The sequence below is a fragment of the Lepus europaeus genome, chromosome 4, assembly GCF_033115175.1.
Source record: "Lepus europaeus isolate LE1 chromosome 4, mLepTim1.pri, whole genome shotgun sequence".
NCBI classification, from domain to species: domain Eukaryota; kingdom Metazoa; phylum Chordata; class Mammalia; order Lagomorpha; family Leporidae; genus Lepus; species Lepus europaeus.
The window spans coordinates 7242502-7270343 of NC_084830.1; the positions used below are offsets into that span (position 1 = coordinate 7242502).

A 27842-nucleotide genomic window follows, 5' to 3' on the forward strand; every position below is an offset into this window, starting at 1 on the left:
CCAGCTCCTGCAGAACTTCCTGCCCAGCCACTGTGCAGGGGACCCAGCGTTTGGCTGTATTGAATTTCTGCTTCCAGAGAGCCAGAAGCCATCTCCGGGTCTTGTCCAGGAGTGCAGAGCAGCGCTGAGGGCCCCAGACTTCTTTGTTTCTGAGTAGATCCCAGCCTGGCCTGGCCCACTGCTGTTTCCGAGAGCTCCAGTTCTCTCTGGGGACCGCTTCACTTAGCCGCAGGAAGACCCAAATCGGGCGAACTCTGTAAGCTCTTTTTACAGATTCCAGGGGTGCCAACTGCGACATGGGAACAGGAGAAGCACTTGTGCCTCAGTGTGTGGTTGTGCCGCTGGATGTCAGGTGCAGCTGGGGATTTCACAGCCGTAGAACCTAACGTTCATACCCAGTGTGGGTAGCGTCACAGCCTAAGTGCCCTGCAGCCTGTCTCTAGTGGGACCATTTGGGGCCGCACCTCCCTAGAGGTCCCAGGGGCACTGGCCCTCACATGCAGCACAGTAGCCTCTCCTTCCTGCCCCGTTCTCCCTGATCCCGCACACAGCATATACGTGCTCCCTGCAGCCACGCCCCTGCAAGACGCAGACCGCACTGATGCACGTGCCTGCCTCCCCAAGGGGAAGGAGAGGGCAGGTCCACCCTCCATGAATGCGAGCTTACAAGGAGTGCTCTCCAGGGGGCTGTCCCATGCAACATACCCTTTGCCCCTGGCCTTTCTTCTTCCCCTGCTTGAGCCACACACACAAAGGCAAAGACCAACTTCATGGTGGAAGCCACCTGCTGAGGACTGTAGCGCACAAAAGCCATAGAAGCCGGTCCCTGAGCAGACGGAGCAGCTGTACCACGGAGTGCACTCTGCAGGTGGAACCAAGGGCCTGTGGCAGGATCTCAGCTCTGCCACTCAGGGACTTGCAATGTTGGACAAGGTCTTTCCACCCTCGGGGACCATGAAGGTGAGCACCTCTTTCAGACAGGGCTCTGGGGAATGACATTGGATGAGTGGCCCAGGCCACTGTGGCCCAGGCCAGTCTTATGGTTAGGGATCACTCGTGCTAGCCATGAGAATGTCACTGCAGGGTCAGCACCTTCCGAGGAAAACAAACCAATTTGTTTAAACCTATTTCTCAGGTTTGTAATACAATGTACATTTTTACCTTTTTTGACACTTATTCAAAGTACAAACGTTCTGGCACTTGCATTGTGGTGAAGCAGGTTGGGCCACCACACATGACACTGCCATCCCATAAAAGCACCGATTCAAGTCTTGGCTGATCCATTTCAGATCCAACTCCCTGCTAATGCGCCTGGGAAGGCAGTAGAACACGGCCCAACTACTTGAGCTCCAGCCACTCACATAGAAGAACTGGAATCTTCCAGGCTGAACTTGTCCCTGGACAGGCTGGGCCGTTGTCTCTGCTGTCGTGCCAAGGGGGAGAAGCCCAGGTTGGAAGCTTGCATGGAGGTTCTGTGATTTAAGCCCAGGCCTCTGCTTCCAATCTGGGCCAGAGAAGAGTCCTTACCCTCACAGCCTGTAGCCCCTCACATTCTCAGTCAGAATTCCCAGCTCACCTCAGGGTGCCAGGAGCCTTTAAACACCATGGACAGTCAAGCTGAGGGCCTGGTACCACACGCAGCACCTGTCGCCTCTCCCCAAGCCTGGCTGCCTGGGCTCAGTCCTGCTCCCACACTTCCTTGCTTTGTGACCTGGGGCCATCACACCCTCTCTGTACCTTATTTTCTCTCCTGTAATATTGCAGTAAACCATTGCATCTGACCTGGAAGGCCAAAGGTCTGGTGATTCCAACCTGGAAAACGCTCAGACCAAGGTTCAGCACAATCTTTTTTTTTTTAAGATTTATTTTATTTATTTGAAAGACAGAGTTACAGAGAGGCAGAGACAGAGAGAAAGGTCTTCCATCTTCTGGTTCACTCCCCAGATGGCTGCAACGGCCAGAACTGTGCTGATCTCAAGTGACCGGGAGGTGCTGGTCACTTTCAGAGGAGAGGTTGGAGCTGCTGCCCAGGGCCCGAGGTGCAGAGCAAAGTGGGTAGAAGTAAGTTCTGGGTTAAACTAAGGGAGCATTTGTTTTCCCCCAATGCTACTGCTTGTCTCTCCTGGCCCTCTCCTTCTGTCCATCCACACGGTGCAGTGAGCACATACCATATGCCAAGTGCAGTGCCAGTGGCTAAAGATGTAGACTTTGCCAAGACACAGTCCCTGCTCACCAGCTGCCCATGGTGCGGCAAAGGAAGACAGCACCAAGCAAGCCGTCTCCTCAGGGTCCCCCCAGCAGCTGTGTCACCCCCAGGTTTTAACACTTCCCACGTGGTCTTGCAGACGTGTCCATTAGCAATGCACTGCCCAGGGGAGGTGCTGAGCCCTGCCTGAGTGTGTAAGCAGAGGCAGAAGCTTTGCCAGAGCTATCTTTGGAGGAAGAGTGACCTCTTCTAGTGAAAGTGGCCACAGGATGATCCATCCCAGGGAGGGCTGCAGCCCCAGCTGGGCCCTCACACATCCTGGTGACCTGGCCTGCCAATGGCCAAGTGGCCTTGGCCTCCACAGGCCCACAGCACTCTTCCCCACACCTCGCCCTGGGACCCCTCATTCCCATTTTCACTGGGCCCTAGTGGCCACCATATTGTTTGTGGCTGGAGTCCCATTAAGTGGGGAGGGGAGCACTTGGAGAATCATAATTCAGCGGTTCCCCCTCACCACCTCCCCATCCATCCTCCTGCTCTCTCATGCCATGCACCGGGGGCATCTATTTCCACTGGCTTGTCACTAGGCATTCTGCCAACCTCCCAGGGTCCAGCCCACCAGGGACACTGGAAGGAGGAGCCATGCTCTAAAGACCCTCCCTGCCTGCAGGTGCCCATCCACCACGTTAACCATTGCCAACCATGCTTTCCCTAGGGCGTGTGCTCTCTGTGACTGATGGCGACAACCGCTAAGGGGCCCTGGACCGAGGATTTCACATCTGCTGTGGGGTGGGCAAAGCAGTGGTCCTCTGTGTAGTTCACGAAGGAGGCTGCTGGCCAGGCACTGCCAGCCATAGTGAGGAGCCGAGGGGAGGGAGCGCTTGGTGAGCCGAGCGGCCCCGGCGACTCCAGGTGCTTCCCTCCCTGCTTTACCTGCAGCTGCCCTAGAGCTGAATTAATAGCTCAGAGGCAGGAACGGCGGCCGCCCAAGTACCTGGCACACACTCCTTCGTATTTTTTCTGTTTCTTTTAAATGACTTTTATTTTGTGTAGGTTTCTTCCATTGCTCCTTTATATATGCTTTAATATTGGAAGACTTCTCAAATCCTTTCTGAGGGCAGGCAGACTATAAATGATGAATGAATAAACACATAAATAAGTGAGGAAGACACAGCTGAGTTTTCCAAGTACGTTTTCGTTCCTTCCTGGGTGTCTGTCATTCAGGGCAAATGCCCGTCTCACTCTCTGGCCACAATCACGCACTCTCTCGAGGAATTGTCCACCCAGTGTGGGAGAAGCACCTACTAGGTGCCGGTGCACAGGGCCCTGGGTTACCCAGGTGTCCAGAGGCAGGGTGGCAGCCTTGTGGAATAGTGGCATGGAGGCTGGCCCTGGGAGGCAGTGACTTCCTCTTGAAGAGTGTGTATGGGGCATGGGGACCCAGCCATCCCTAATTGGCATCCTAGTGAGTCCTTTATGGTGACAAAATTGGGTGTGGCAGAGACCTTGGGAATCCTAAGTCAGTGTTTCATCCCCCACCACCCACCCAACACCAATAGAGATTCCCATGGCCAAGGGGACCTGATGAAGACCGGTGTGATCCCAGTGGGGTCTGGGCCACAGTCCCAGGGCTGGACTAGGTTGGACCTGACAGGTGCTGTAGGGAGGCAGTTACAAGGGGCCCTGGTGTGTCTCTTCCTAATTGGATTTCTTTCTTTTCTTTCTTTTTTTTTTTTTTTTTTTTGACAGGCAGAGTTAGACAGTGAGAGAGAGACAGAGACAGAGAAAGGTCTTCCTTCTGTTGGTTCACCCCCCTAATGGCCGCTATGGCTGGCGTGCTGCACCAATCTGAAGCCAGGAGCCAGGTGCTTCTCTGCGTCTCCCATTCGGGTTCAGGGCCCAAGCACTTGGGCCATTCTCCACTGCACTCCCGGGCCACAGCAGAGAGCTGGACTGGAAGGGGAGCAACCGGGACAGAATCTGGTGCCCCAACCAGGACTAGAACCTGGAGTACCGACACCACAGGCAGAGGATTAGCCTAGTGAGCTGCGGTGCCAGCTCTTCCTAACTTGATTTCAAGTGGGTTTGGTGGAGTAAGAGGGACTTCAGGGGCAGGAGTTCCCCCTGCGGGCAGGCAAGGTGAATGAGTGAGTCGAATGAGGAGACAGTGGCTCTAAACCCTTCCTTCCCTTCTCATAGAAAAGTAGGGAGAGAGACCACAGGGACGCCACCCACCCCCAGGGGGAGTCTCAGCCTGTCTCTGTGGGGAGGAGGGAGTCCTGAGCTCCCCCTAGGGCCCGATCAGTTTGGAAACAGCACACTGTCAATCCAAAGCTGAGCTGTAAGGAACCTCATGATAAAATCTTCCAGAAAGCTAGTCGGCCTATATCTGTGGTCACCAAGGCTGAGTCATGGGGCCTCAGAAGCAGGAGGGACCCCCAAAGTTGGCTGTCCAGTAGTTCCCCTACTCTGTTCCTTGCAGTTGGCGGTGGGGAGTTGCCCAGGCCCAACCCAGGAGGGTGTTCTGGGTCAGCCCCCATGGCCTTAGCCAAAGCAGCTCCAGTTTCACCAGTTCTGCATGCTTACTGGTAAGATTGTATTAGGAGAAAGGGTTAGGAAACTTGGCCTTGTACAAGCAGTACAGAAGGCAAGAATCCCACCCCTTGCTGGGGACCAGCTGGCACCTGTTTGAACTGCTGGGTGGTAGGTGAGCTGCTAACGAACCCCCCAGCTTGTCTTGTCCAAGATCAAAGCCAGTAGAGGACACAGAAGTCCTTGAGTGGAGCTCAGAATGGATGCTCTGCTGGTGGTCATGCAATGTTCTTCCTCTCCTCCTTCCTAAGGCAGCAAAGTTTCATGCAGATTGTGCACTGTCCCTCATTGCCAGGACTGGTTGCTAAGTGTTGGTCAAGACTATATAAACCAACATGTGTCAGACTTCCAGAGGAGGTTGTGCTAGAGGATCTGACCTAGCTAGGAGGGGCCTCACTTTTGTCCTTTGTATTGCTAGCAAAGGATGTAGAGGCAATGGCCAGAACTCCAGCAGCTGTTTTGGCCTATAAAGTGACTCTCAAGGCGTACATTTTGGATGGTGGAGAAGAAGACCAGGAGCGTGAAGCCCTGTGATGTCACGGCCACGGATCTACATTATCTGATTTGTTTGTGAGCATCCTTTATGTAAAGGAGAAACAAACTTCTTTCTAACTTATTATGATTTCCAGTTTCTGTGATATAGTTAGGTCTACTTAGTTAAAGAGCACGTGACTTACTTTGATATGTGGCTGCAAGGACAAAGCTGACACTTTTGACTTCCCAAGACCCCATGTCTGGAACTTGAGACAGCTCCACGCCCCCGGCAGATGCCAGTCTCCCAGATCACTGCCTCTGTTCAGTCCTGTCTATAGATGAAAGAGAAGACAGAGGATTCCAGCTCACAGCACCTCCTAACAGCTGAGGAAATTCAGAGCCCCCCCCCCACCTGGGAATTTAAGGAGGGGACAAGTGTCGTGCCATGAGACAGCATCCCTCCCTCCGGGAAGGACTCATCCAGCCACACGAAAAGGCTGACGGCCGCAAGGCTGCTCAGCACGTGGAGCTGGAACATCTCTCTCCTGGTGACAGCACCTGGGGGCGTTAGCTCTTCCTGGAACCACACAGGACAAGTGTCAGCTCTCCCCAGCAGCCTGGGACACCTCCACACCAAGGGGCAGCCTGCATTGTAGAGCTGCCCGATGAAATGTGACACAGCCAGTTAAAACCGAATTTCAGATAAGCTGTAAACGCTTCTTTCCTGTAAATGTGTACCAAATATTGCCTATCTGAAATCCAAATTGAACTGGGCTGCCTATATTTTTATTAGCTACACCTGGCAACCCTAGCGTAGAGGCTCGATACGTGCAGACTTTCGGATGGGCTGCATGTGTTTTGGAGAAAGGGTGCGATGAAAAGAAAATGTAGAGGTGCTTATCTGTGACTTCCACCTGCAATGCTCTCCTCCCTCCACGCAGCTGACCTCTGAGCCAGTTCTAATCCGGCCTTGCTCAGAAGTCCCTGCTGTCGATGGTAGCTCACAGTCCAGAGTGGCATCCACACCCCACGTCTGAGCTCCATTACCTAAGTGCTGCGCCACATCAGCCACTGGGAGAAAGCCCAGGGCTGAGCCCACGGAAGCAGCGGTGGGGGTAAAGGTTCCATTCTCTCAACTCAGTGATTGGATGGAGGGCTGGCATGTGACCCAAATCTGCCCAATAGGAGTAGATCCTAGAGTTTGGCAGAGGTAACAGTCTCCAGCTACAGTGATTGGTTGGAAGGCTGGCATGTGACCCAAGTCTGTCCAATAAGGATGGACTTTGAGTCCTGGCTGGGTGGGACACTGCATTATTGAGGTCCTGAGGGGATGGCCAGTTCTGGAATGGCTCCTTCCCAAGGGAAGAGACCCAAGAAACAAGTTAGACTTATTTTCTGGACATTTCTGCTTACCAGCATCAATAATTCCACTTTGGCTGAACACCATCTTGTTTCCATATCCCAGCACTTGCAGACAGAAGGCTCCAGATTCATAGAGAGCTCAAGAACTGGTGTTGAGAGTCCAGGAGGCCTGTCCCATCCCAGCATGAGGCGTGAGGAGTCCAAGGCATGCGGTGACCCCCAAATACTGGGGTTCCCTCACTCATTATAGCAGCTAAAAGATAATGACACGATGATGACGACGATGATGACGATGACGACGACGATGATGATGATGATGATGACGATGATGATGATGATGACGATGACGATGATGATGATGATGATGACGACGACGATGATGATGATGATGACGATGACGATGATGATGATGATGACGACGACGATGATGATGATGATGACGATGACGATGATGACGATGACGATGATGACGACGATGACGATGATGATGACGATGATGACGATGACGATGACGATGATGATGACGATGACGATGATGACGATGACGATGACGATGATGATGACGATGATGATGATGATGACGATGATGATGATGATGATGACGATGATGATGACGACAATGATGACGATGATGGCAGTGATGGCAGTGAACATGTAAGGAGTCCTCTTGTGTGTCAGGTTCAATGTCAAGCCTCTTACACCGTTGTCTCTGGCAATGCCCCCACCAACTCTGAATCCTATGCTGTTCACATCCTCCCTCTGCAGATAAGGACACAGAAGTCCGCACAGGTGACCTCAGTGCCAAAGCCAACGTGGCTAGACTGGAGGCGAGGGTGGGTTTGAGCCTGGATGGTCCAATTGCAGGGCCTGTGCGCGCCATCACAAGGGGGTCCCCCTGTAGGTGCCACGAGTCTCCAGGGTAGTAACGAGGCGTCACTGGGAAGATGGCTGCTCTGTTGGTCCAGGAAATTGGTCGGATCCTCCCCTTACCCTGGTATGCACACGTCCCACTGGCTTTGGAGGGGGAAGCCAAGGACTGGCAGGAGACCGGGGTGATGGGTTCCTGGTGCTATTGGGTGACCAGGGAAGCAGAAGGCACGCAGAGGGTGCCTGCAAAGATTGGCTCTCCCTTCCTCCTCCTGGATATTGGTCTGAGCCTATTCATCATGAGGGCCTGGCTGTTTTCAGCTGAGCCTTCTTCCCTACAATTTTGGGTGCGTTTACTGCCATTCTGATCAAACTAAGCAGACAGCTTTTGTGTGGTGAAAATGGCCCAGAAAACAGAGTGGCACCTTATAGAGAGAGGATGGGGTGGGGCACCTGCTCTGGCCCCCTCAGGGTCGGCCAAGCCTGTTTCTATAACCCCTGTGTTTACAAAATGACTCACAACCAGGTGCTGGCTCTAAAGACAGCAAATCCATGGGGAGTCCAGACCCCTGCTTTCCCACTTCCTGCTTCTATGCCTCCCACGCCCTTCTTTTTCCACCCCCCGCAGCTTGAGGGGTCATGGGACACTTGGCCAACAAGGTCACTGGGTCCAGAGTGGCCAGTTTGGGTCGTGGCTGCTCTGTGGCTCCACGTCCAGCGCCCAAGGCATGGCAGATGTCGTACAGCCTAGCCAGTGACAAGCCGGGGCTGGGAGGCCACTCCACATGCACAGGTGCTGGGGGCCCTCACACGGTGGGTAGAGCACCTGCTCTTGGAGACAGCATCATCTCTGGTGTCTTTGGGGAGTGCAGGGGCACAGTGAGCCAGGTCACCAGCCACAGGAGCAGCACCCCAGCACCCAGAAAGTCTTGGAGCCACAGGAGCACTGGACATGGCTGCCTTAAAGCCAGCAACAGAGTGCAGAGGTGGAGGGGAGCACAGCATGAGCCCATGGTGCTGGGGCAGGCTGTGGGAAGGGGGGCAGCTTTTTGCTGTAGACTCTTGCTCAGGGGGAGGAGTTTTTCCCATTACCTAAGCCCAGTGGCTGGGTCCCTCCTCTCTCAGCAGCATGGACTGCCTGTGACAGTCTTCTGGGCTTGCTGCTGGTGGGGCATCCTCACCACTTGTCCAATTGCTGCTGACCAGCTGCGTGGGGTCCTGCCCCATCTCCTTCACAGTGAGCTAGACACCAGCAGTGCCTTTGGCTGAGTGGTCCAGAGTTAGGGGCCTGGATTGTCACCTTTTCTAACTAATTTGACTCCCCTGTGCCAAACAACAGAGTACAGGACAAGGCCTCATTGCATGGCCTATGGGCTCCAATGCCAATGCTGATGTAGCCAGCAGTTCCTAGAAGTGCCCCAGTTGGCTGGGTGGGCAGCACTGGAGGATTTGGGGAGCAGGGCTGTGCCTGGCAAATGAGCCATGGAAAGCTGACAGGCCGCTTTAGCAAGAGAAGCCAGAAGTCTAGATGCTGGTGCACAGTTATTTAGCAGGGGTGGACATAAACTGCCCCGCTGTGTAAGCCAAAGGAGACAGGTGCCCAGCTAAGCAGAAGCAGGGAGGCAGGCACATCCTTTATGCTCTTTCCTGAAGAATCTGTGATTTGACCTCAATTACTCCAGTGTAATAGCTTTTGTAGGAAAAACACATCTGAGGGAACTACATCCTCAGTAACCAGGTAGTGCCAGTCAGTTCACATGGGGAAATGCCAGGGCGGGCGGAAGAGCTCAGCTGTCGGGCCGGAGTGGTCTGGGGCCTGAGGGACACAGCACGCGTTTGTCACCATGAACTGGCTGTCATGAACAGCGCGTCCCTTACGCTCCAGCGTGCCGGCCCAGCACCACACAGACAGGGGCCCGAAGCTGTCATGAGCGGCAGTAGCCCAGGCCTGCTGCTCTGTGCTCCCCTTTTCTGCAGGTTTCTGATCTCGCCTCTGCCATCATGATCTTCCGACAGCTTCAGAAATCGTAAATTCTCAGAATCGGTTCCTGCCCATCGAGGCAGACGCAGTTCTCTCTGCTGTTTTCCATCGTGCAGGGATGAATTCTCCCGGGATGACACTGATCTCCCTGACAGCTGCGGGCTGCTTCCTGGGTGCACGGGTTTGGAAGTCAGGGTGGCGAAAGAATTAGCACATCACAGTGTTTTGTTTGAAGAGATCATGCTGGATTTTGTTCAGCTGAAATACCACCCTCGACAAGAAACCTAAACATTTGTCTGGTGTCTGGTTTTTAGGAAATGGGTGAGTTTGTGATCCTTGTGTCCCTTCTCCCTTCCTCCCTACCTCCCTCCCGTAGATCTGAGCTACTCAGGGCAGGGCATGCCTTTCCCACCCACATCTCTGCACCAGGCACAGGCCAGGCCTAGGCAGAGCACACAGCAGGTGCTCAAACATTGGGTGATACAGTGAGTGTGCCAGGTTGAGTGCTCGCCTTGTAATTTTCCTCGTCTGAGCTCCAGTGACATCCTCACCTTCTCGCTTCTGAGAATCCCTCAGCAAGGCTCAGGAAGGAAGGGTCCACTTCCTCCAGATGCAAGAACCGAGGCTCAGAGAGCTGAGAGCCCCGGCTGCTCACTGCCAGTCTGATGGGGATGAAGAGGTGGAAACGCAGCCTGGTTGGGGGACCAATCCACTAGTAGGACTCCAGTGGGGAGGACACAGCCTGAAAACCCAAGGGGCCCAGAACCGGGAGAACAGACAAGCAGCTCAGGTCCAGCCCTGGGCTGCAGCTGGTCACACAGCTGAGGCAGGGTCCCACAGGCAAGAAAGCCAGGAAAAGAGGGCCCCAGGCAAGTGAGGTCTCAGGGACCAAGGGTAGGGCATTGGACAGCAAAGGAAGCTGAGGCCACCTCCAAAGGGAGCAGTCAGGCTGTGACTCGCATTGGCTCAGGGGGCCACTGCCCCCACAGAGCCACGCTCAGCATGGGGGAGTATTGCAGTGTGGATGTGTGATGGGAGCATGGCACCAGGTCCCTTCCACGAGAGAGGAACATGGGAAACAGACAGATGCCTGCGAGGGAAAGAGGGGCTCCCTGCATGCCACAGGGATGCACACACCTGCCCCAGGTAGCAGCTTCCCCATGGTGCTGTCAGCAAAGCTCCCCTTCCCAGCCCCAGCATGGATGCTGGATCTGGAAAGCCCTCACTCCCGAGTAGCCATGGACATGTAGTAACGCTTGGGAAAAGCCCCAGCAGCGTGACGCACAGGGACAAAGGTACCGTTATGCTTCTCCATTCCTAGCTCTCTATGCCCCACTGCACCAGCCCCACCCAACAGAGCAGGCTGGGGAGTTTCTTGCCCTCGTGTCTGTGCTTTGCTGGGAGGTCATCTGTGCCGTGGCTCCTTCCTCACCAGCCCTTCCCTGGCTCCGGGGGCTGGGCATTTTGGAAGGGATTCAGAGCAGGGTTAAGTATCACCAGCATCTCTCCCCTTTGTGAAATGCTCTCAATGTCTTCAGAAACACAGCAAACAATTCTTTCATCAGTGAAGGCTTAGTGTTCCAAATTGTGTCTAGACTACATCGCTGTTAGTGGCTGTAGCCTCCCACAAGACTGTGCAACAGCAAATGAGCTGAGAGCTAGGAGCCAGCCTGGGCCAGGCTCAGGCCTCACCTCCACATTGCACAGACTGAGAGATTTGGGGAAATGTTCCCTTCCTCAAGGCAAGGCTGCACACACACACACAGCTACCTTGCATAGCAGGGGAGCAGGGAGTGCCTGTTTGAGCAGGCCTCAAAGGTGCTAATCACTGTGAATGCCCTTCTACTTAGTATAATCCTGCAATCCGCACCCCCAGGACTCCCACCCTTCTCTCTGCCAGGTATTCAGTGGGGACAGGCAAGTGCCTTGGTGCAGGAACATCCACACATGCAAGTGCCAGGGTCTCAGGAGCTCAGAGGCAGGTGCGTCCCTGAGACATGGGAGGGAAGCCTCCGGGCTGGAGAGTGTAGCTGGGAAGGCTGAGACTGCAGTGGAAGAGAACCGAGTGTGGAGCTGTGTGCAGCATGGCTGTTGGGGCACGGTGAGCCCCTGGTGCCGGAATCCAGGCACAGCAGTGGCAGCTGGAGAGGCAGGCTACCACCAGACAGGGAGCATCAACCTCACCGTGGAGCCAATCAGGCAGCATTAAGGGAGTGTCATCTAGAGGGTCCATGTGGTGAGGGAGACGATAGACACTGATTGAAAATCAATCTAATGCAGGGTGAGGGGCAAATTATAGAGGGGTTCCAGCTGGAATTGAGACCCCAGGAAGCATCAAGACAAGTGCTCTGCAGTGCTACCTCTCAGTGAACGATGTGGTTTCCTGCTCCAGCAGGAGGCAAGGGGCCTGGGCAAGATGGTCAAAGACTTGTGACCAGGAGTTAGCACGAGGGGGATGGAGCGGCCCCACCATTCTATACTGGGAGTGTGTGTGTTTGGGGGAGAAGCAACAGCTGATCTACACCAAGCATTTATTGTCTCAGGCCTTCATTTTCAGAGCTGGGCACACAGGGCACTAAACCTCAACAACTCCTTTGAGGTGGTCACTACCATCCCACTGTGCAGGTGAGGACAAGGCACAGGGATGCGAGGTGACTGCCCTAGTGGGAGCCAATCTTCAAAAGGACCCCTGTGGTCCCTGCCTCCTGGTTCATACCTTATGTAGGGACCACCCACACTGCACCAGTGGCAGTGTGCCTGACCAACAGCATGTGGCAGAGTGATGTTCTGTCACTTTGGAAATTAGGGAACAAAACGCTGTGGCTTCTGTCTTGTGCTCTTCCTTCCTTGTAGCTTCCCCCTGTCTTGGGCCACTTAATCTGGGAAAGTGAGCTGTCACTAGAGAGTGACCATCACATGGATGGAATGGAGAGCCCTGGGCAATGGCCGTGTGAGTGCACTTGCACGAGGGGCTCCCAGCCCCAGTTGTCTGACTGCAGCCTTGTAAGACTCTGTAGCTCAATGGGCCTCCTGTTCCTGACAGAAGACCCACATGCCAGCACACACACGTTTGTCTTCTCAACTGCTGACTTCTTGAAAAGCTTGTCACACATCAACCGATAGCACACCAGGGGGTCAGCTCTTCAGAGGCTGCACTTGAACTGTGTTGTAGGATCTCCACGAGCCACAGTAAGGAACCATTCTGAGCCATTTGGAGCATGCTGACTGGGGACTGTGGACATGTGCATGTAGGTATTGTCTGAAGACAGGTGGAGACGCAGAACCAGGCATCAGCCAAGGTGTCAGACACGAGCGGCCAGTGTAGGGTGTAGGACTGACAGGAAGTGAACACACTGTAAATTGCCACTGAGCAAGAACACGGGGAATGGAGCTATTAGGTTCTGTGCACAGCATCACTTTGCCAGGGCTTGGATGTTTCGTCTGGCTTGGGTCACCCTGGAGGGCAGGTTTCTGAGTACCAGCAAGTAGAAACTCTTTTGATGTGGCAGCAACTGTAATTTTCACAACACCGTGGAAGGCAACACTTTAAAAAGACGGATTTAAGGACAAATATAAATACACTGAAAAACCCATTAGCTGTTATTTTTAAAATCATAGAAGTTAGAGTCTTTAGAGCCAAACACTACAAGGGTTATTTCCACCTTCTCTGCTTGGAGAAGTGTTGACAGCAGGAAACACGGAAAGGAGCCACATGCTTGTCTGAGATCGGCTAAAATTAGCCCCAGAAAAGGAAAGCTGCATTTCAAATCCTCAGGCTTCTTCTGATCAGCTCTCCTCGACTCTGAATAATCGCCTCTGGTACTTCCCTGCCCTAGAGCTATGGGTGCGTGATCATGTCGCTGTGATCAGGGACAAAGAGCACTCACCACGGATGATGTTGGAAGCACCAAATCCTGTACAGTAGTCTCTGTCCTGCAGGGCTGCTATGTCCTGGACATTGCTTCCCCCAGAATTCCTCTGCTGAAACCCAGCACCCTATGTGAGTGACAGCACTGAGAGCTAGGGCCTGCGGGCAGAGACTATGTCCCGAGCACTCCTCTTCCACCAGAACCCCCTCTGCATTTCCACCCTGTGAAGGCACACAGAAGGCACCATCTCGGAAGCCAGAACCTGATGCTAAATCTGCAGGTACCTTTACCTTGGACTCCAGCTCCACAACCGTGAGCAGTGACTTTGTTTATCCATTAGTCTAAGGTATTTTGTTAGAGCAGCTCGAGTGGAGATTAGTACCCAGAAGGGAGGTGCTGCTGCAACAAACACCTAAACACGGAAAGTGACTTTGGAACCAGATGATGGGCAGAGGTTGGAAGAGTTCTGAGGTATGCTGGTGATTCTGGTGAGGGATCGGAAGAGAAGGGCTGTAGAGAGAGCCTGTCTTCTCACAGACTGCCTCAGTGGGGCGAATGCAACACTGATAGAAAAACGGATAGTAGAGCCATCGTGATGAGGTCTCAGATGAAGTGAGGACACATCATCAGAAACTGGAGCAAAGGTGATCCTTGCTATAAAGTGGCAAAGAACTCGGCTGCCAGGTGTTGTGGAATGCAGAACTTGCAACCAGTGAGCTAGGACATTCAGCAGCTGAAATCTCTAAGCAAAGTGTTGACGGTGCAGCATGGTTTCCCTTCTGCTTATAATGAAATTCAAGAGATAAATGAATTAAAGGTGGAATGTATAATTAGAAGGGAAGAAAGATCTTAAAAGATTTGTAAAAATCTTAGCCTGGACTTGTAGTAAAGAATGAGAAAATGTGTTTAAGAGAGTAAAGCAAAGGTGTGACTAAGTGACCATTAGATCAGGATATCAGGATATAGGGACAAAAGCCTGGGGATATCAGAATGGCCCTAAAGCTATTTCAGACATCTTCAGCATTGCCACACTCACCACAGGCTGAGTGCTAGGGCCTTGATTTTAAGGCACAGTCCCCAGCATTCTGGCACAGGGCTCCGTGGCAGCCCCACTGTGGCTGACGTGGGCCTGGGTGTGCTTGGGCCTCTACTTTGAAAAGCAGCATCCATGCGGTGCCATCTCCACTGGGGTGCAAAATGCATGAGCTGTGAGGTCCAGCATGGCTAGTTCTACTTAGATTTCAAAGGCTAAGCCAGAAAGCTTTGGGGTGGAGAGGGAAAGGGTGAGTACAGAACACCCACTATGAGAAGACTTAGTGGAGCCAGGAGTGTCAGGCATCAGAGAAAATTGTCTGTTAGGGAAATGCTCGATGGAGCTGTGAGGAGAGCTCCTGGTGTGCAATTCCAGCCTGGGAAAGCCACAGGCACAAGACCTCAGCCCATGAGAGCTACCACATGGACTGTACCCAGCAAAGACATGGGGAAGGGCCCATCTGGAACGTTGAAGGACCACCCCCCATCCTAGTGTATCCAGGATGTGGGATTTCAAATCACAGACTATAGATGCTCCTCAACTTATAAGTGGGTTACATCCTGATACTCTCTGTAAGCTGAAAATATCTTAAGTTGAAAATGCATTTAATACACTTAATCAACTGAACAGACTAGCTTAGCCATCCCATGTAGTGCAGAGCTATTTACCCTGAGGCTGCCTGAAGATGAGCTCGAAGCTGCTTGCTGCTGCTGGCCAGCATGATGAGGGATGGATTGCCCATCACCAGTCCAAGCGCAGATCAAAACTACCATTCAAAGTATGGTTTCCACTGGTTGTGTCACACCTTCGCACCATCACGAAGTCTAAAATTAAACTGAATCACTGTACCCTGGGGACTGTACTTATTTTGGAACTGTAAGATTTAACATTTGCCTTTTGGGCATGATGGCTTCTTCTTTTCCTTCCTATTTCTTTCAGAATGGTCACATCTACCCTAGTATTCTATGTCTATCCCATCAATGTGTGAGAGTTCTTGGGAAAACTGAAAAGATAAGTGTACCTTGGTGTAAAAGTATTTCCAAGTAGACAGTTTTCTCATGGCAGGTAGTTTCCATGACCTTTTTGAAGCCCCCTTTTAATTTGGAAGAGTGTTTGATTTCACAGGTTCACAGGACAGAGAAATGTAAGGATACAGGCTACCTTGAGACGCACACCTGATTTAGATGAGACTCTAGGGGCTGGAACAAATTAATACCTATGGGCCTATTGGGATGGGATTCATGAATTCTGCATGTGAGAAGGGCATGAATCTTAAAGAGGCTGGGGATGAAATGCTATAGTTTACCCGCTCCCATCCCCAAATTCTTACATAGGAACCTAATACTCAATTGGCAGTATTAAGAGTTGGGGCCCTTGGGAAATGGCTAGGTTCTGAGAACTCTATTCTCATGAAATGTGGTAGTGCTCTCCCTTTTAAGAGGAGCTCCTCTGTCCCCTTCAGCCATGTGAGGTCACACAGAAGGTGCCATCGATGAGGCACGGCCAGCCTCTCCACACTCCGCCAGTGTCTTGTTCTTGGCTCCCCATCCTCCAGAATGTGAGCAGTACCTTTCTGTAGTCCACAAATGACCAAGCCTAAGGCACTTTTACAGTCCAAAAGGACTAAGACTATGGCTGCAAAGGAAGCCAATGGCTAATACAATGTGATTAGGTACATGTATGTATTCTAGGGGTTTCTGGACTGTTTTCTTAAGAAGATTTTTAGTTACTGTAGATTCAGAGGAAGAGGGAGGAGGGGGAGAAAGTTCCTCCATCTCCTGGATAACTCCCCAAAGGCCTACAATGGCACGGGCTGGGCCAAGGCCAAAGCTGGAAGCTGGGAACACAATCTAGGTCTCCCAGGTGAATGGCAGTAGCCCAGCTCTTGAGGGTTTGGGAATTGAACCCAGGGACTCTGAAATGGGGATGCCAGTGTCCTGGCTAGAATCTTGGTTGTCATCTTTAAATTGATGAATGAATGGACTGTTTGTGTTCAAAGAGTGATTTCCCTCAGCTTTTGGGCAGCTCAGTAGGACTGGGTAGCTCTGGGTCAGCTCCACTTAATTCCCTTGAGTTGTAAATATATCATTCTATCTACCAAGTCCTGAAAAATGTGGGAAACATGGGGTTAGAAGAAGCCATTCAGTGAGGTTCAGGGTTTAAAGGGAAGTGTGAAGATCGAGTCCCTAGCCTGTGGTGGGCTACACGCAGTTCTCAGTGATGAACACATGTGGGTGCGGCACAGAGAGTCAGGATGTTCATGTCTACTTGGTGGCAATGGCACCCCTGTGAAGTTGGTAGGGAACTCTGGCCTCCATCCCCACCTGGCTGCCTCCTGGCTGGGGTGGGGTCAGAAAGGCAGAGGGGAAGGTCAGGATTCAGCCTAGCCATGAGGCCCATGCCCCATACCATGCCAGCAGAGTCCAGGGGTTTAACAGCAGGGACCTTATGAGAGCTGGGACCCCTTTTCCTTTCGCTCCCCCTTGTTAACAGAGGCCAAGAGAATCCTGGACCCTTTCTCTGTACCCGGCAGTGAAAGGCAGCACCTTCCTCCTCTCCCCAAAGTCTACTCAAACATTTAATTCGGATCAAGAGCCAGGTACCATGAATCTCAGAATGCACATGGCTCAGCTGGAAATCCTGCGTGAGACAATGGATGGCAATGCCAGGCTGACACCAAAGTTAGAGTAACCTGGTAATCTCCACCATGGGAATTAGGGCTAGAGATGCAGGTAGGAGCCAAACCCTTGGAGGTGATGAGCTGAGCAATCTGCCAGTTGAACTGGATGCTGAGGGAAGAACCTAAGAATTCTGACCAATGGGTAACATGTACCAACAACTGGCTGCACTACTCAGCTGGCAGCAGAGCAGCCTGTAGGCTCAGACAGCATCAGGACACCCACGAGACAGGACGACCTGCTGGCACGGTGCATATACACTCCACGGTTTCCGGTCCCACCCACCCACCCACCTCTGTGCCTCTGTACCTCTGTACCCACTCATGGTGTGTGTTGAGGACACTGAGGTCAGTGCCTGTGTGGAATGTCCTCACGGACATGCCTCCAACAACTCTTCTCTCCTCCACTCTCCAGTTTTTCCTATCAACTCCACAACCCTCAATAACTCCTTAAAGAGCCCCATAGTTGACTGAGCTAATCTCTCCTGTCATTCCTTCTTGAATCTGCCCCATGCCTTCCATCCCGAAATGAACCAGGTCCACCACTGACCTCTGCAGTCATCACCTGCAACAGAGGATGGTGTCCCCTCTCCTCACAAGCCTCTCTTCAGACTCCTTCCAGAGTGTTCCTCTCGGATTTCTTCTCCCCTGTCCCATGTTGGTTCCTCTGTAGCTCAGCGACCTCTATATCTGTTGTGACATTCTACATATTTGTTATGACCACCCCACTCACAGTATAGCTTTAAAGTTAAAGGAGGGGCTGGCGCTGTGGCGAAGTAGGTTAATTCTCTGCCTATGGCACCAACATCCCATGCAGACACCGGTTCTAGTCCGGATGCTCTTGAGCCAGCTCTCTGCTATGGCCTAGGAAAGCAGTAGAAGATGGCCCAAAGTGCTTGGGGGCCCCTGCACGTGGCTCCTGGCTTCAGATGGCTCAGCTCTAGCTGTTACAGCCATCTGGGGAGTGAACCAGCTGATGTAAGACCTTTCTGTCTGTCTCTCCCTCTCACTATCTGTAACTTTACCTCTCAAATAAATAAAATATAAAAAAAATAAAGTTAGAGGACATTTATATTCTGGTGGCTTTCTTCACTGAAATCTCCCTCCTCTAGGTCTGCATATCAAACTGAACACATAACCTGTGTCTCATATAACCTTCCCGCTTTGCAAGGAGGGTATTTCCCCAGTGGCTCTAGAACAAAATCTAGGGATCCCCTAACGTTTCGTTTTCTGCATTTCACAACTGGTGCACTAAAAGTCTTCTCAGGTCTACTTTACAAGTCCTGCTGGTTCTCAGTACCCTGGACCATGCTCACGTCTCTGTATCTTCATTATACGGCTTCCACTGACTCTTGCCACTGTGCTCACTACAGTGATCCTGGCACAACCACAGGACCTTCTCACACCTCATCCTGCAAAGCTTAAAGGAAAGCTCAAAGCTGGTCCTGCAGGCTCTGGCCTCCAGGCGGCTCCCGATCTCGTTATTGTTGTTAAGACTCTTGCTCACTCCATTACTTCTACATTGGCATCCAATTCTTCCTCCAGCACCTAAGGAGGGAAGGGTGCTCCCACCTCAGGACCTTTGAAAAACATCTCACTACTTCTCTTGGTCTCTGTTAAAATGACACCTTACTATTCCTCAGTCACCCAAATGAAAGTCTAACCCTCCAATACTGTGCTCTAGTGCTCTGCAGAGTGCTGTCCTCATCTCACTTCTGGACAGTGTCAACTGTTCCTGATGACCTGCCTCCCCACCACTTGAATGTACATCTCTCCAGGTTGGACTTCCTTTGTTTTGTTCTCTGCTTTCTATCACACAGCAAAATGCCCAGGAGGCTCTCAATGCATAATTTTAATGAATTAAGTAATGCAGGAAGTGAGATAGGAGGTCAAAACTACAGTAAGAATGCGATCAAGTAGAATCTAAGATGATTGGATGGGATTTTACGTGTAGGCTTACAATTTTATCAGTGACTCAGCATGTGGAAAGGATGCAAACAAAAACAGAGTTCAAATTCTTTTCCATTTACCATAGACTGGCTTTTTTCTAAAGTTTCTGTTCATCTAAAATTAATTCCAAATAGAAGTGTTTTCTGAGTTGTCCCTCAACTGCCCACACACAGCCTTCGTGAGCCTGGTGCTCCTGCTCACCGCTATTCTAACATGCAGGTTTATAGTCCATACATTTCTGAGATAGAGAAACATGTATTCAGCTGTTTTTAAGATCTACCATAAGAAGATAGACAAAAGCTAAACTATTCAGTGTTATTCTGTGGTTAACACAATGTTCCAGACGTGGTTCACTGTAAAAAGTAAATGCCTTGAGGAAATGTCTCTTCAAGGTAAGAAAGTGACAAAACAATGGGTAGGACTGTTCTTGAAATTCCAAGAGTGGGAAACACGGGTGAGCTTCTAGCCAAATAAATAAAACACATCCTCCTGAGGCAAACTGAATTTAGTTCACAATGCGTGATTTAGAGTAAATGAGGAAAAGAGAACAAACAGAACAATACCGTCTGCAGGGATTATGACCTTTATGTGCCGTGACAAATTACAGGGAGGCATGAAAAAGCAGGCTTCTATTCCATATCATTTTGCTTCTTGAAGAAAACCTCTATAATTAATCTTTTAGGTGACAGCATATTTTGCTTTACACTTTTGTGTTTAATCGAGATGGACAAATCAGAGTAAGTGTAGAAGAATCTTGAGTTCTTGCAATGAGTTGCAGCTGTAGTTGGTTCTCAAGTGTATAACACTTTAAAGTTGTGCTACATAAAAAGATTTTTTTTCTCACTTTCTAGCGGAGTGAAAGACCTCTGATGGGCACAGTGGGCAGTTTTTATTAATTATTACACAAATCACTGTCTTTTGTTATTAGGAGACAATAAATTTTTTTTTTCAAAAACAGGATTTCCAAATTGAAATGCATACCATTTTATAAAAACATTTCACAGAACACAAATTTGGTTGGAAAAAAAATTAAACTAAGATGATTTTCAAGGTCCCAAGTAGATTCATTACTGACTAGGCACGCTGGTGAGGTGACTATTCTTAAGAAGTCCATAAACAGAGGGCACATTCCTGAAAGAGAGGAAAATGAAATATATTTGTATATATCAAGAAACTAATAACTATAGGATGTATTAGGAATGGTAGGATCTAGGCAGAGGAATCAGGTAAGTAGAAATCTAATGAACATATTTTCTATGGAAAATAATGCAAAATAGAATTATTAAAATTAAAGACAACATATTTGTGTTCTGCAGACAGAAAAATGATTAATTCTACTTAGTAAAAGATCAAAATACTAAGTAATATGGGCATTTATGGGTTAGACTTCAGAATGGCAATGCCTTGTTTTCTGTGAAAACTAATGTTCTAATGTTCAGACATGAAGCGAGCTCCTATGGGTCCATGCTGGCGCAGTCCTTGCATTCTGGTCGTTTGATAAGCAACTGAACTTCCTGATATATTCTTAACATTTTTTAATTGACAGACCCCAGAAGTTCTGATATGCTTATACATAACAAAATTCTGTTTCTTCAAAATCTGTGTGGTGATCAAAGGAAAAACCTAACCACAGTGGTGACAGCGGCCATTGCCAGTTTACTTTTCTTGCCTCTGTCTACACCTGCCTCACCCTCAGGGATCGCTCATCCATTCAACACAGCTGCAAGCAACTCTGCTGCCTGGTTCACGGCTCCCAGGACCTAGCCCCTTCCCACCAGATGTATCTCCCTTCACCTGCCTTCTGGCACCCTATTTTCTAGCTACTGAATCTATGTTCCCAACACACAATGGTCTTTCAGAACTTGGCCAGTCTATTATGTCTACATTTTTCTTCTCCCTGCCTGCTTGTAAGATTTTGGCTTTCCAGACCCCTTCCAGGTTTCATCTCCCCCTGTCATTCACAGACCAAGTCCATCACTTTTCCCTATGTGAACTCTGCCTTTACCAGCCTCTCATGACTGCAGAGTCTCAGGGACAGTGAGCATCTCTGTCTCCTGCATGAAGCATCAGTGTTGCTAGGATCAGTAAGATGCAAATGAAGTTAAGGCTAACACTTAAAAAAGTTGAACTTCAAATAAAGCAAATCTATTGATCTTTAAGTAACCAATAAACATGTTTTGAATAGCTTGTGAGCCAGTGCTTAAAAGGTTTATAAAATAGAGCAGCCTCATTTGTGACCCTGGGACAGAGGACAACCACATGTGAGCAGCAGTTCAGGATTACTTATCTGCCACCCCAGTGCTATGAGTAGGACTCTCAGGCTGAGAAAAGAGGGACTCTTGGGGGAAGGAGCTGGGAAAGACCCAGTGAGCAGACAGGATGTGGATAAGACAAGAAGAAACCATTGGCAAAGCAAAGTGCTACTGAGGCCTTCTCTGTTTCCTCCAAAGAGGAGAGGGCCCCTCAGGACAGAGCTGTCCGTCTCACGCAGGGTATCCACAGTGCTTAGCACGAAGCCTGCATGGGACAGGCCAGCCCCTGTTACCTGCTAACATAAATAGGTTGTGGCAGTGAGAAGCAACTAGCACAAGTCAGAGTAAGAGTCGGAAACTTTGTGTTCTCCCTGGTAAAAACACAGAGATGAGCACCTGGAAGTGTCTGTTCTGGACCCGACACACCCTGTGTCCCCTTGCAGGTTCCCAGGGGTATCAAGCCAACCACACGTCAACACTGTGCAGTGTACAAAATACCATTTCAATGCCACTTTTCAGCAGGTAATTCATCTGTGTGACATGTTAACTGCATTTAGAGTTCAAGCTTCCGTCAGAAAAGTGTATTAAGATACACCATGACTTCCATGGGGAACAAGAGTTAACATCTATAGAAATGTAATGACTTGGTAAATCTGCTCTAAGGAATTTATTGTGTGCGCAAGCAGGCACACACACACATATGCACAAAAACAGAAAAATAAGTCTGTTTTTTTCTTAGCACTGTCTTTAATGAGGAAAAAATACTGGAAACACACTACATGTTTGTTAGTGGTTGTTTACATAATGGATCATTCACACAAATATTATTCAGCTAATAAAATATAGTCTTATATTAAAAATAATAGAAAATAAACTCCAACATATATTATTCACTCTGAAGTGAAACAAGTAGGAGAGAAAACAGCATAAAGTTTTGTACATAAAAATAGTCTTGATGGGGTGTGTGTGCGCCTAAGCACAGATTATTTCTGCAAAGATGTATCAAAAGTTCTATGAGCCTACGGGTATTTGGAGGTACTGTACACTTTTTTGGAAGTTCTAGGTTTTGTACCAAGCACACTACTGCCTATGAAATAAAGGACAGATCTTGGTTTTCCAGCTTTGCATTTCCCACAGAAGCAGCTGCTGGTTGCAGAAGCATACATCTCAGTTCCACTGAGAAAACAAACTGCTACTGAACACTGCTCAGTGTTAGTGTTCTGAGAATTATTTCATTATTTTACTTGTTGTTCCTCACCTAATACCTCGTTAGCTCTTTCTGTATCTTTGTACCAGGCTAAGATGTACTCTAAGATTTTGGGGTACAAGTCAAAAAAGACATGGTTTTTGCCTTTAAAGAACCTAAAGTCTTGAAGTTGAGGAGAAAAACATTCCCACAAGCAGAGCAGACACCTAGCTTCAGGCTAACACTACAAGCCCTGCACACTTTGTAATGGTGTCTGCTCACTTCCCCCCTCTTGGTTTGCAGTGTCCTACCTCGTTCAGGTACTAGGAACTGTGTTAAGTGAGCACAGTGCACACAGTTAAGTGGCACAACTCAAATACAAACACTTGAAGACAGACTCTGGCAGATCAAGACCTAAATGAGTGAGATCCCAGTGGAATGAACGGGGCCATCAAAGAAGGAGGTACCCTTCTCCGAAGGGAGGAGAGAACTTCCATTTTGACTATGACCCTATCGGAATAAGATCGAAGTCAGCGAACTCTAAAGGCTTCCATAGCCCTGGCAACTCATGACTGGAGCCTAGGGAGATTACTGACGCCATGAACAGGAGTGTCAAATTGTTAAGTCAGCAACAGGAGTCACTGTGTACTTACACCCCATGTGGGATCTGTCCCTAATGTGTCGTCTAAAGCCAAGTGATGCTATAACTGGTACTGAAACGGTATTTTTATACTTTGCGTTTCTGTGTGGGCACAAACTGATGAGGTCTTTACTAATTATATACTGAAGTGATCTTCTGTATATAAAGAGAATTGGAAATGAAAAAAAAAAAAACAACCTGGTGTTAAAATGGAAATGGCATAGAAAATTAATTAATTTAAAAAAAAATTAGGTAGGATCTCTGTCTTTAATGTGCTGTACATTGCTATTTAATGCTATAATTAGTGATCCAATGGTAGTTTTTTCACTTTATGTTGCTATATGGGCAAAATGTTGAAATCTTTACCTAATGTATACTAGACTGATCTTCTGTATACAAAGAGAATTGAAAGTGAATCTTTACATGAATGGAAGGGGAAAGGGAGCGGGAGAGGGGAGGGTTGCGGGCGGGAGGGAAGTTGTGGGAGGGGGGAAGCCATTGTAACCCATAAGCTATACTTTGGAAATTTATATTCATTAAATAAAAGTTTAATAAAAAAAAAGAAAAATAAATAAAAATCATAAAAAAAAAGGACCTAAATAGTGGTTTTTGATGGGTTAGGACAAAGTAAGAATATCTGAAAAGTGTGATCAAATCAGTGATACCTTTCCTTCACAGATCCCTGGATTTTTAAAAATGTTTGATTTCCCAAAATACATTGTACATTTATTTTAGAAAAGTAATAATTTATTTCACAAAATCCATAAGCACAAAAAACCATATTTAAACAAAACTGAGATAATTAATGTCAACAATTTAATGTTTATTTGCGTAGCTTTTTTGTGTGTGTGTGTATGCATACACATATGGAAAGTACTAAGTATGGGAAACTACTTTTTCTATGTAATGATTTTGAAAACTTTTTCATGTTGACTACTTTTATTTAAGAAAGTAATTCACATATTTAAACATTGTGATGACATGAGCCTCCAACTGTTGCAACTCTAATGAAGTTTACTGAGTCTGATTTGTTTACATTCAAGAAGCTCTTTTTCTGACCTGAAGAATTAACCTGCCACCATCACCAGAATTGGTAGCAGGGAACCAGCATGGGAAAATGTCCGGGTGACTTTCGATTATCTTCACTTTACATGGTGAGCAAGCATCCCGGGTATAAACAGGCACTCACCTTTGTTCCAGGTGTAAACCAGTTCCTCTGACATTCCAAGATGACTGATGTCTCCTAACAAAAGAAAAGATCATTTTACTCAAAATGGAAGGAGATCCCTCAAGAAATAAAAATTAAACATTTTATATAATCTACACTTAAAACAAAACTTAAGCAAAATGATTAAATAACTTTATTAAATATTTGTCAGTTTTAAGAAGTGCCCTCAATTACTAACCAAATAATGTATTACAAATAACTAGTTATGAGGTTTTACATTTGTTTAATAGGGAATAATTGGCCCCAATTAAACTGACTAAACTAAGGCTTTTTAGATTACTAAAACAAATTAAACTTTTTAAAATGAGAATTTAGGTGATCTTAAAACTTTTCTAAAATGGATAATGAAACTTGCTAAGTTGTAATCTCCCTAGCTTTATTATTTATATTAAGATAAATTAATTGAGATTAAAATCTTATTTGATTTATTTACCTTTGAAAATGAAGACCGTTTAAGGGTTACACATCCTCAGCCTTGGCGAGTGCGACCTCAATTAGTCAAGTCAGAATGTCTTTAAAAGCTTTGTGCTTATTGCTTCCAGCATGGAGCGAGGTGTTCATTAAGGTACCAAAATTCTCATAAAAAATCCAAAGTTGCACTAGTGAAAAAATGCTCAACAAGATGAAAACTGATCACATCTTTTTCAGAAAATCCAGTAGTTATTTTTAAAACCAGTGTTTAAACAAGATTTGGTTTTGCGTAGTTTTAACGTGCCACTCAAGCAGCTTGATAACATTTGGACTCTTTAAACAGCATTTAAATCTACGGTGAGTATATAATGGTACATTTAATTTTATACCATTTTTAAAATAAGTTGTACAATGTTTAGTGTGACCCTGTTATGACAAGCATTGTTAAATGAATTCTTTCCCTGTTTACAACTATTTATGAAAGCCTTTTTAAATAAGAAAAACATGAAATTGTTAGCTCACACACACGAAATTTCTTTCAAAAGTTTATTTAGTATCAAGCAAGATAGGACTTTGCTTAACACTACAGAACATTTCAAGACTTTAGTTACAAAAGAATACCACATTATTTGCACTTGTAATTGGCTTCCCTTTTTACGCATGTTGGCAAAAGAAAAAAAAAAGAACTAGCATATTGCTGAAAGATAAAATAACTAAATTCTATGGAAACATTTAAAATAAAAGGTGAGGCTTATGTTAAAAGAATGGATTAACATATTTAGTAAACCTATTTTTTTGTTTAACACTAGTTAATCAAAGTTATTTTTTCTCCTTTTGATGACCTATTTTTTCATATACAGAGTGGAAATAACAAAATTTTACATGTCTTTTTTTTTCTGCCCAGGTTGATGTTTCAACAAAGTAGTATTAAGTTCCATCCATTCAGATTTTAAGCATTTTGATTTATTTAAAAAGGGATTGTTCATAGAAAAAAATTACTTTGAACAGTATACAGGACTGGTGGAGACTGGCTATTTCACAACATCAGACAGTACAATCAGTATCTGCCATATGGCTGGTCTCTGTAGACGCCCTTCGCTGTCCTCGCTGAAGGTGCCTTGTGTCTTGAGTTGGTCCACTCCTCTTGCCCTAAAATTAGTGAGAGGAATCACAATTACATCATTACCATGGATCCCACTGGCTTCATATTTCAGAATATAACAATATTGAACCAATGGTAGATGTTGTATTTAAATATATATATGCATCCCTGATATATTAAAAAAAAACAAGAAATTAAATAAAAATTACAAACACAATGGAACATGCCTGCCTCACTAATGAAACCTACCAACACGGGAAAAAAGGTGATTTTTGTATCTTGAATGGTAATCATCTTTGCAAGAATTTTGGTTACTCTTAATAAAAGTTCAAAAGCTCACTCAACCAACTGGACCACCTTTTGGTAAATATTAACAGAAGGGAAACAAGATCACTTAGATTGCTCCTTATCGCAAAAACAAAGAAAAATATGGATAAAAATCTGTGAGGATAAAAGGATTAAGTGCAAAAGGGGGAATGGGCAAAGTGAGAAAAAGATATGTTGTCTCACTCTTCATAGGCCCTTTTATATAGAAATTTGCACTAGTTAAAAATTCACATCAAGAACACTTCAGGAATATGAAATAAACTAAATGCTACAATGTGAAATTTCAGTCATTATAACTAAACCCGTACTGGACAATGGTATCAGTAACAAAGGATATCTGACATTAAACAGATGTTCAGCTTCAGGACTTCCAATGAGTTACCTACAGGTCTCTGACAGCAAACAGTTAACATCCCTGCTGCAGCATACAGCAGTTTAAAAGCCATGGGTCCACAGAGACCAATTTAAAAAGCTGTGAAGGAAAAATGCTTAAAATGACCTCCTTTTTTTTGATACAAACATGCAATCAACGTCATTCCCGCAAGCTAACTTGCATCAATTTAAGTAGATAGCTTTCAGCAAGCCAATGTATTTCTCTTAAGTGTTTGTTATGAATAACCAAAAAAGAGAAAAAAAAAAAAAAGAAGAAGAAAAACCAAGATGCGGTCATCATGGGTTCAGGCAGGTGATATAACAAAATACACTTCAAAAGGAACCCTGGAAAAAGGTTTTTCAGTTATGTTCAGAAAAATGTCATAACATCCATTAACCACAGTCCTGACTCATTTGTACTGCGTACTACACACTCATCATAGCTTTGCAACTGACTGAAGCTTCGTATTCTCTGATCTCTTTGCCCTGCAGCAAAGGTGCTTCTTACCATCATTATGTTGCTGCTGCCAACTCTTTTAATTCAATCTGTCATCCTTCTGCATATTCAGACTTTGGACATGGGCTCTCCAGCATCTCTATCAGGTCCCACTGAACTCTGAGGGGTCTGGTTGCCTCCCTGAAGCCCCACAGACCCCTGCATCTCCTCGCTGGCTCAGTGCTTTTGTAACCTTTATGGAATGACTCGCTGTGTAATTTTTTTCAGAGGATTTGAGATTGAGAATGAGTTAAAACATAACGAAGTAGGAGAATCACTTTAGAGCTGCAGTCTCAATGGTTTCATTTCCTTTTACTGTCAATAAGCAGACTCTTCAAAAAGACCCATGCTATCAAGTATATGCAGTTTGCCAAACCGTCCATGAATGAGAAAAATCAGCACATGGCAATCAACCCAAACAGAAAATCTAATTCAGTATCTTAACCCATGCAATTTTCTGCAAATCTTTAGTACTCTCTAAATATTAAATAGTAAAGAAGCCTCTGGAAATAGCCAAGATATGCACAAATGAACTGAGAGAAAGTTTCTATTTCACAGGCAAAGTGACTTTTTAAATTTTTTCTCCAATTAAGACCTTCAAGGTCTTTCTGTGGCCACTCCCCCTCTCCACATTAGGTTGCTGTGACCAGTCACTCACCATAGGAATCGTAGGTCTCCTCACTGAGCCCGTGTCCATAATCATAGTAATCAGCACCACTGTATTGAATAAAAGGAAACACAGGACAAAATGATCTGGCTGTGAGTTTAAAATGTATTCTGAAACTTAAAGACAACTAACAAAAAGCAGGGCTAAAAA

General features: G+C 47.3%; 1 protein-coding gene across 2 annotated transcripts in view; it reads right to left on the reverse strand.

Annotated features, from left to right (window-relative positions):
* Nucleotides 1-19594: 19594 nt before the first annotated feature.
* Nucleotides 19595-27842, reverse strand: part of KHDRBS3 (KH RNA binding domain containing, signal transduction associated 3) — a 224540-nt gene continuing 216292 nt past the window's right edge. The window contains exons 8-11 of one of the 2 annotated variants that reach the window (XR_009865776.1): nucleotides 27684-27742; nucleotides 25728-25877; nucleotides 24279-24332; nucleotides 19595-20142 (exon numbers count right to left, since the gene is read on the reverse strand). Coding sequence is in view for 1 of the 2 variants with exons in the window: in XM_062189443.1 (XP_062045427.1) it covers nucleotides 25786-25877; nucleotides 27684-27742 (151 nt within the window). In the remaining variant the exon portion in view is untranslated. Of the gene's footprint in view, nucleotides 20143-24278; nucleotides 24333-25151; nucleotides 25878-27683; nucleotides 27743-27842 lie in introns of those variants that run through there. The other variant, XM_062189443.1, reaches the window with a different exon arrangement.